At 40.0% G+C, this 10,564-nt stretch overlaps 1 protein-coding gene across 2 annotated transcripts; it reads left to right on the top strand.

Annotated features, from left to right (window-relative positions):
- The first annotated feature begins 1,230 nt into the window (after positions 1–1,230).
- Positions 1,231–4,854, top strand: LOC143912471 (uncharacterized). 2 transcript variants are annotated; one of them, XR_013260645.1, is made up of 6 exons: positions 1,231–1,477; positions 3,166–3,417; positions 3,612–3,744; positions 3,867–4,024; positions 4,125–4,418; positions 4,506–4,797. XR_013260645.1 is itself a non-coding variant. In XM_077431766.1 (5 exons), exons 1-5 carry the CDS (start codon positions 1,364–1,366, stop codon positions 4,359–4,361), a joined length of 894 nt encoding a protein of 297 aa, XP_077287892.1. In that variant the 5' UTR covers positions 1,231–1,363; the 3' UTR covers positions 4,362–4,854. The 2 variants fall into 2 exon arrangements, 1 of the variants encoding a protein (XP_077287892.1); XM_077431766.1 differs by having other exon boundaries at positions 4,125–4,854.
- The last annotated feature ends 5,710 nt before the right edge of the window (positions 4,855–10,564 follow it).

Genomic DNA, 10,564 nt, shown 5'->3' with positions numbered 1-10,564 from the left:
TACTCTATCCACTATGTCCACTACCCTTGTCTTACGTGTTCCGCTTCCTGCCTTTCCTCGTTATGCCAAGCATACAGCGTTCCATACTTCTTTGAGTGCATTGAATTTTGTGATATATATATATATATATATATATATATATATATATATATATATATATATATATATATATATATATACATATATATATATATATATATATATATATATATATATATATATATATATATATATATATATATATATATATATATATATATATATATATATATATATATATATATATGTAGAGTTCGAGATATAGGGAGGATTGCAGGAGTGATAAATCAAAGGCGATCTTAGTTCAACCTTATACGTTTATTGTTCAATATAAGAATATACACACGTGCGCTACTATGCAACTAACCGGTGGCCGTCCGGCTAGCGGCTCTACTGTCAACCGGTCTCTGGGGTACCAACTCCTAACAGTGGTACACCACCCCTCAACATTACTCATTACATAATTCACTCACACATATAAAATCCCACACATTAGTATCGAAACTTAGTATCGGTTATTGAAATTCTTATCGACACGACGTAAATTTTTTTCCAATTTTTAGGTTCACCAGAAATGGTACCTCCCCTTATAGGTCTCCTCTTTTTTTTAATTTATAAAATTTGATAAGCATCCGTCAACCGGAAGTGGCAGTTTACTCTTGTTCGATTTTTCTTCCACTATTTTTTTCGACCACTTAAACATGTGTGCTCGTCACGAAAAAAATCAAGTATAATTCTTGTATCAATGTGATGAAAATAAAAAAAATCATCAAATTTAATAAACCGGAAGTGAGATTTTTCTTCTTAGAAAGGTCAAAAATGTTGTCGCCTGGATTCTGTCCACACCCCTGAACGTATTTATTTATATTTGTATTCTTTATGTACTAATTTTGAGCTGCTAACGTTTTGGTCAGAATTCGTAAACCGGAAGTAGTATTTTTTTTTTAAACAATATTTCATTATTTTATTTTGACCTTTTAAATTATTTTAAGCTTCTTGATATTTATTGTGTATAATAAAGATATACGAACACCTTATCGAATTTACAAATCACGCCAGATTTTGACATGAATATATTATATAATACATTTTGTATTTTAATAAAACATTTCAAGGTATGAGTAAACCGAAAAGGGGCAATAAAAAGATTGATGGAATTATAGAAATATGGCATTATGATATTTTTACGTTGGTAGCACGGAATTGTAATTAACGAGCGCAGAGCGACAAGGTTGAAGTGGGAGGGGTAAAGATAGTGCTGTACCAGTCAGGTACGGGAGTGGATCAAAACACTTGCACTTTGACAGATTCGCGAAGTGTTGCAATGGCTTCTTATTCGTGTGTGAGCGCCGAAGAAGATCGACATTCAGCTGACGTTTCAGCTCTCACTTTCTATGGCGACCGTCTTTACAGCGGGGCTGACGACGGACGCGTTAAGGTTAGTTATTGCCTCATTATGCACCATCACCACCACTCCTCATCCATCACTCATCAGCCATCTCCCATCACCAATCACCAATCACCAATCACCAACGCAGAACAACATGACCTCTTTCGTTTTCATTTTGTGTTTATATTCACCTCATTGCTATTTTTATCACCATCAACTGTAAGAGAATTCTCGTTAAAAACAAGCAAATTTTGCGCCAAACTGTCCCTTCAACCTTGATGGTAGCATAATTCATTTCAATCATAAACTGTATTCGTACTATTTTCGATTACGCCCCTTCTTGAACGGTATTTATCCTTGAATTCGAGCCAAGATTATTCCACACATTAGATGCTGCTATTCAAACTTTATACGTTTTATGAAGGTAAATATATTATAATGAAATGAATTGTTGTACATTATGTCATTCCTTGTTTTTTAATTTATAATTTTTTTATGCAAAATAACAATTATTTATGACATGGAAATTTTTCCTACCCAGTCAACATTACAAAAACATTCATACTATGTAGACACCCAAAATAAATATCCCGTTAAATGTTATACATACCACACTATCACTGAATAATGGAAAATATTTAATGTGTTAATTTTCTTCTTCGTAGTCACTATTATGCCGGAGGGACATTACTTTCCCATTTTCTGACTTCCATATTGCAGCCCATCGTGAGCCTCCAACCCTATCCACATTATGTATTAACTCAACTTCAGCGGCAGCCCTAACCTGGTTACTCCATATTGTTGGAGGTCTTTCTCTGCTTCTCAGGACGACCAATTTTTCCTAATTGTTCTGGTTTCGCCAGAGAACTGGAGAAACCTAAGACGATATATGATAAGCCTATCGTCAACCCTCATCTTTTGAATATTGGTTATTCTCACTGTCCAAGGGATTCTAAGCATCCCTCTCAAGCACCACCACTCAAAAGTGTCTATTCTCTACCTTTCTTGAGCTCGCGCCGTCAATGTCTCCAATCTGTATAGAAATACAGGAAGACCAAAACTCGGATCAGACGCATTTTCGTAGATACGGTGATGTCCTAATATTTCCAAATTTCTTCATTGAGCTTTTCGCCATGCCTTTTTATTTGTCTCGCAACCTTCGTCGTCCAATAATGTTGATGCGAGATAAATTAACTCGTATACAACTTTCAAGATCAGATACAGCATCCGTTCTGTTCATCTTGAATCCTAGTATTATGTTTTCACTGTGCAGACGACAGAGAAGATCCAGCATTTCCTCTTGTTGGCTATGAGAGCGGTATCATCAGCGTATCTGATATTGGATATGCTTTTACCCCCCCCCCCCATTTTTAATCCCTCCCTCCCAGTCTTCAAACGTCCTTGTTATAATATACTCCCCATAAACATTGACCAGCATGAGAGACAAAATACAGACTGATGATTTATCACATGTACATTTACCTTTATGCGTAAGAGTTTTAATTTACCAGATAAACAGATTTAAAAAAATCAAACATGGCTTACAAAATGGTGCTTATTTATGTTAACAAAAGATTGAGTTTTACATTTTCTCTTATATTCTGTTTTAACCAACACTTCATCGATCCAGTTAAAGCTATACAATCAAAACTCTACTATGTAGTTTGATGATTTCTAACCATATACATACGTAGATTGGTATATGAATGAAGTGGTTAATTTACCTTTCATTTTAGATTTGGACAGAAGATCTAAAGCTAACAAATGAAATCGCAGCTCATCCAGTGAACATCTATAGTCTAGCTGTTGCGCCTCCCTATGAAGCTGGCTCTACGCCGACACTTTACTCTTCCTCCAACGATGGCACCATAAAAGCGTGGTGTGCTGAAACTGGTAAATTCAAGACCGATTTAATCAACTACGACAATGAAGTGGAGGTTTTGTATGTTTACAAGGGAACCTTGTATGCTGGAGACGACAAAGGCAGCGTAAGTGCTTTTATTTATTTGATAATTTACTATTTTTTAGGCTCGCGTAAATATGAAACTGGTACAAATCTTGGCGCAAATCCAGTATTCATAAGTGATCGGTATATTTAGCGACATTTATAACGCTGCAATATATGTAGATCAATTTGATAATGTTTTTCACATTGAAACATTTATATTTTTAATTGTTTTAGGTTGGAGTTTTTGTTAATGATAAATTAAAATTAATTTTCAATCTTCTGGAAGAAGTTAAGGGTCTTATTGTAAACGATAATCTGATGTACACTGTACGAGATCTTGATCTCATTATAACCGAATTTATGTCAGGTAATTGTTATAATAATCAGTTGTAATAACTAGTTAGATGCTTAATGGATTTTTGAGAAACGTATTTATTTAATTTTATCAAAAATTTTATGCAATATGTAATTAATTCTTTCTATTTTCAGAGGAAAGTACTCGATATATGACGCGACAAACTTTGGTTGGAAAATCACCACTTTGTCTTGCCGGTGATAAATTATGTTTTACTAGTCGATGTGGCAAGAAAATTCTATGCCATCACAATAGTAAAGAGGATAAATTCAAACAATTAGATGAAGTTGACGTATGTATCTGTATCAAATTAATTTTATTGTAAATCATTATTATATCTGAAATGTAAAATATCATTTGGTGGTTAATCACATAATTGTTTTAAATTTTAGGCTCACAGTATGATAATAAATGCCATGTGCTCTCAGTTAAAATCGGACGGCACTGTGATATTGTATAGCGGTGGTTGGGATAAGGAAGTTAAAGTATGGAACATAAACGAATCTGGAAAATTAAGTCTCGTAAAGTCTGTTGGTGTCAATTGTTGTATTAACAGTTTGTGTATTGGAAAAGATGGTCAAGTGTTTGTTGGTGGTAATGACGGCTTCTTGTGTCGTGTCGATGCTTAAAACTAATCTATACTTGTCTCCCAAATCAACTCAATATTCACAAAATATAGACTGATAGTAATAAATTGTTTTATCTCATTGCACTAATTTATACAATCGAGCTTTATTAATGATTTTACTAATGAATATCGTCCATTGTTCTAGAGGCTTCATTCAATCTGTTTATTTCAGCCGGTTTTGCAAGTGTTTTTAACATGATATTTTGACTTGGATCTGATAAGTGTATTTATTCTGTCCTGTTTTATCGGAAATAATGAACTGGCCACGCTGTCAATATTTATTTTTATAAACGTGTTGTTCAATGCTATTCTGACAAGAAAAAGATGTGGCCTTTTGCTTGTATTTTTCTCGCCAAGACTTGCCCATGAATTAAACGTTGTTATAACTTAATTAAATTTTATACCAAAGAGTTATTAAATAAATATTTAAAAACCTATTGTTTTTTTTATCTCATCAAGAATATGTAATAAAAATAAACAATTTTTCATTATTGAATTGATGATTTCCTTTTGACTATGGAGGGTTAATAAGTAAAGGCCAGATAACCAAGGTGCCGTCTTGAAAAAAACGGACCCAGAGGGTGCTGTGTATTGTTCATTGCATTGTTAAAGGTTCGCCGAACGTTTTTTTTTTGGACTCTAGCTTTGTAAATAGAACTAAACCGCCCCGATTCCTAGAAAAAGCACTGATGTCTATTAATAAGCATTCCTACTCGTAAAAATATCAATAATTTACATTTATTTGAATTATTGTAGAAAATAAAAATGTAGTTATTTGTACATCAACACCTATTTATTATTGGGGGAAAATGATTGTTGCAAAACGATCATTTTGTAAAACAAATGTTAAATTTGTAAGGTGACATCCTTCCGGTAAACGGACTACTAGTCATATGCGAACCAGTCACAGGACAACCGGTCGCTCTAGATCGGTCACACGTGATCACTCGTCACCAGTGGCGGCTCGTGATAATTTTTAGTGGCGGGGCTGCACTGAAAAGATGTCTAAAACATGTCACCATAATTGTTCTATCATGTCATAACTAGAGGTAGGACCGGAAGCGCGCCGTCTATTGTTCCATTATTGTAAATGCTTTGTTAAAAAGGTTCGGCAAACCTTTAACAATGCATTTACAACATGTGAACAATGGACAGCGCGCTCTGGGTCCGCTCTTTAATCATAACAGGACAAAAGTTTTCGTTATGCTTATCTATTTCCCGCCGATAAGCTTCGCTTAAATGGGTTTTTATGTTAGCCGATCCTAAAATCGTGAGATTACACACATTTTGTAAGTGTTCGACACTTCCCTCGTGTTTTTTTAATTTTATCGTTTAAATGTTTTAAGTCAATAACTCCTGTTCTCGTCCAAGATGCTTCGCCTGGCGACTCGCCTCCAAACAAAAGACACGGATAACAAAATAACACGTTTTTTTCTGTACATCCCGTTAACCAATTGTATTTTTTATAAATGTCTGGATTAAATTTTCGCGAGTAACTAAAGGATCTACTAGTAGCAGGCTGTGAAGTAATTAAATTGGGCGTGAGGCAGCCTAATGCTTTTATAGCAACTTTTTCGGTAAGTTCTAGTCGCGAAAAGTGCAAATGTTGTAAATATTTTACTGAATTCTTTTTTTCTTCCATTTTTGAAAGAAAAAAAATCTTAATATATTTAAATAAAAATTACGAGAAAAAATTAAACAGATTTGAAAAAAGTTTGCTGTTATCGAAATGAAAACGACTCACCGAAGATTTGATGAGGGCTCGTACACAACCAATTAAGAATAACGAAAACGAATAAAGCTGTGATCGTGCGATTCAACTAATCAAATGTAAGATCAAGCGCGCGAAATCTTACACAAACTGACAGATGAATGTCGTTTAACAGGCGAAGGCTGCCGACTATCCAGCCCAAAACGGCAGAGTGAGTGAAAGAGAAAGAGCTATCTGCAGTTGCAAATAGCTCTTTCTCTTTCTCGTTCCGAGACTCCGGGCTGCGTGGCGTTCAGGGCGGCGCTGTAAAACTTTACAGCCAGTACAGCAACATTTTAATTCATCTGTCACCATACAAGTTAGTGGGGTCTTCGAAACGGTCAACATTACTTACAATATCACCCTTTTGGATATGGGTGATATTGTAAGTAATATTTACTCTGTCGAAGGCCCCAATAGTTCGTCCATCCAACTAATAAAAAAAATATCATTAATAAATAAAATATTAAATGTATCATTAAACATATATTTTATAATTTTATAGGAGGGGCTGCAGCCCGGCAGCCCATTAGCACGAGCCGCCACTGCTCGTCACACCCTAAAATCGGTCAACCAGTTTTCTCGTGACCGATTTTAGGGTGTGACCAGTTTTAGTGTGACGGGTGATCACGTGTGACCGGTTGCCCTGTAACTGGTTCACATTTGACTAGTAATCACCGAACCGTCCTTCAATCGTCCCGTCAGTTGGCAGCGGTTGCCAGTTTTTTTCGAATGGCAGCCCCAGGCAGAGAGCTCCTAACGCGGGAAGGCAGATGAGAAACACTCTTTCTCGCACTCCGATCTTCGAAGGGGACAGACGTCCCCAGCCACTCTCCCGAAGCACGGAGAGTTCGCTATCTTGTGGTTTTTGAGCCACGCGGGACGGTTGAGAATCATCACTCCCTCCCCTGAGCTCCAACAAGTTCGTCTCCTGTATCTTCCACGCAGCTTCCTACCCACGTGCGGGTTAAACTTTCCGAGGTAGCCGCCGGCTCCGAAAAGCCCTATAAGCATCAGCCGCTGGAAGACAGACCAGGTGACCTGATAGCCAGCTGCGCCCAGCGAGAGACGAGGAGCACTGACCAGGAACTGTACGGGCGCCAGGGATGCTCAATCGAGAGCCCCCTGAAGTCGGTTTTGTGAGATAGCTCGTGGTAAGCGTGGGCAGGGCTGGTTTCCTCAAGGTGCCTTCCTTCGTCGTCAGTGGTCTGGTCTCTGCTGATGATGGCTGCTCTGCTCTGTCCCTTTCTCTTTTGTACAGTGTGCGTGGGATGCGTGATGTGGAAAAAGGGCGGGAGATGATATAACAATGAAAACAGGTCGTAAATCTGATCACAATGATTATATTTCCACGTTGAATGTACATAGAGCAAAGAGGGGGGGGGGGGTCAACAAAGAAACCACGCGTGATTTTGAGGTTAGCCACGCGTAGCTGAGTTGTCTGCCTTCGGTACGAAGACAGACCAAGCTTCCTCTGGTGCACACCGGACGGATACTGGAGCTGGTCTCCAAGTATCGTCAACCATCACCAGCCTCTAGCTGGTGATTTCGGTGGCGAGGAGCTAACCACGTAAACACCCACAATGTTTACGCGAAGACCTTTATCGAACTACTGTCAGTGTGGGCAAGCCGCTGTCTGTCAGGGTGGCCAGCACAAAAATATATCGGCCAAATCGTGGGTCGTAAGGCCACGAAAGCCGATCATCAGACACGTAGACTGAACAGGAACCTTACGACAAATACACGACAGCCCAGGTCATTGAATCTGTTCCCTTTGACCCTCACCACGGAACGAACACACCTGAAAGGACGATAAACGTGCTCCTGTACGCCCCTCTGGCCTCCCATCGTGAGAGCCGTTATAAGGTCTGTTCATACCTATCCAGCACGACCCGTATCCTGCAGGTGTCATGCAAGTGCAGATAGTATTATTTGGTACATTCTATATGGACGCGCATGAATGCGTAAATACGCATGCGCGAATGGATTATGAATACGTCCATATAATGTACTATAGGGGATGAACGAATAAGACGACTGGCATGTTAATGCATGTGTTTTATTTATGACAGCTGAAGGCAGAGTGAGTAGCTAACTTCGAACACAATCGAGTTGGTCCCCACTCGCATTTACTCCGAGCTGGACCGTGAGTCGTTGTGGCTCGTGGAGGTGTTGTAGCGCTGCCGCCCGTCTCGGTGTGACGATGCTCGTGGGGACGGACGGGGCCTTGATGATGATGATGGTGCTGAGGTGGTGTATGTATTGTGGTGCTGGATGACCGTTCTATGTGTACTGGATCGCGCATGACTCCACATCCAGCTGTCAAGATCGTCGTCTCATTCGCTCCCCCATTTTTTTAAGCACTTGTCATCGACGTTGTGGCTGGACTCTAGTCGGTAGGTAGGTGTCTGTAGCCGTGTCTGCTCGTTTATTGTCACCCGCGGGCCGCGGCGTGCTGTGTCGATGGCGGCGTGGCGGGTAGCTTTCCCGCCTGGCTCGGCGAGGCAGGGATGAGCGGCATGCTGAATTGATCGAGGCTGCGTGGCTCGATGTCGGGGGTAATCAATTATGGGGGATGAACGAATGAGACGACTGGCATGTTAATGCACGTGTACTGCCATCAAGACATTTACTGCGACGCAGAATACATTTCCCACGCTCAACCATTGACGTCACCCGAAGTCGAAGAACACCTGCAGCCATTAAACTAAATCGAGTGGAACGGCGCCAAACATTCTAGCATGTTCCACCCCTACAAGCCGAGCGGAACGACACGAAGTCGAAGAACACCTGCAGCCAGTAAAAACTAAATCGAGTGGAACGTCGCCAAACGTTCGAGAAACGTCCACCCCAATCGACAAAAACACATTCCTCGCACACGCATAAACACCATCTGCGACGAGTCACGTGATGCCCAAAAACAATATAAAAGGAGGTCCACCCCAAACAGCTTCAGTCGACCCACAGCAACAAGCGTCGACACACAGCAGCAGACCAGTCGACCCACAGCAACAAGAGTCGACACAAACACATTCCTCGCACACGCATAAACACCATCTGCGACGAGTCACGTGGTGCCCAAAAACAATATAAAAGGAGGTCCACCCCAAACAGCTTCAGTCGACCCACAGCAACAAGCGTCGACACACAGCAGCAGACCAGTCGACCCACAGCAACAAGAGTCGACACACAGCAGCGGACCAGCTGAACGAGCCAGCAACACACTGCCGTATCCAGAGACCTTCTGAACATAGCCGAATGTCGAGCCAGCAACACTCTACCGTATCCAGAGACCTGCTGAACATAGCCGAATGCCGAGCCAGCAACACACTGCCATATCCAGAGACATCTGAACATAGCCGGATCCAGAGCAACGACACATTGCAGATCGGGCGGCCCGCACGACACCAAGTCAACAGCCAATAGCCGTCTCGAGAACACTACGATTCCAGCCGCTTCAACAACATATTTATACACTTGTATATTCAAACAATAAAGTACCTTATTCAAACAAACAGCAGTAAAAAAACAGACAACTAAAACACAGACGAACTCGTCTATAATACATGGCGGACTGGTGGTGAAGAACACCTTCACAACTAGATCAGTCCCCATACACGTGTTTTATTTATGACAACTAAAGGCAGAGTGAGCAGCTAACTTCGAACACAATCGAGTTGGTCCCCAATCGCAGGAAGGTGACCAAACTCGACTATGTCGTATAGCGAGCCGCCACAGTACCAAAGAATACTATCCGCACTTGCATGACACCTGCATGATACGGGTCGTGCTGGATAGGTATGAACAGACCTATACCCGCGTAAACACATTCGTTACAAAAACTAATACAAACTGAATCAAATATAACACATTGGATAGGCAAGGAAAATTCTTTAATATTGGCTACATTAACAAAAAATTACATATTGCTAAGCACACGATTCAAACTTCAAATACATATATTGGCTTTAGACTACGAAATATATCCAGGAAGGCCTAACAAGTGCGCCTTCCTGGCCAATTACAAACATCGATTTACAATTTTTTGAAATATTTTTAACAAGGCATCATTGAGACATCTATGGATAAATTTTGATAAACTTACATTTTCTGTGCTGAGATGCTGAAAAACTCGCGATTTGTGAGACATTTATAGACAAATTTGCAGCATTTTTATACGTCTCCGCTCTGGTAATTTTTTTGTTGCTCAGTGCTATTTTGCACAAAGTGATCTCGCACACGTCACTAAAATCTCGATCATGAAACATCTGGCACCCGAAAATTACATCCACCGAGAGCCATCCACATCCAGTGCTAGATATTCCGTATTCCGTTTGGAATTTTCAAAATAATCCAATTACCTTCCTAAAGAGACATTATTCATGATAATTGGATTATTACGCACATTGCGATCACCCAAAAGACAATTTTTGGCATGAAAATTGCGAATACGG

This window comes from Arctopsyche grandis, chromosome 1 (assembly GCF_051622035.1).
Source record: "Arctopsyche grandis isolate Sample6627 chromosome 1, ASM5162203v2, whole genome shotgun sequence".
NCBI lineage: Eukaryota > Metazoa > Arthropoda > Insecta > Trichoptera > Hydropsychidae > Arctopsyche > Arctopsyche grandis.
Note: the sequence above shows the minus strand (reverse complement) of the source record. Positions and strands in the feature narration are given on the sequence as shown.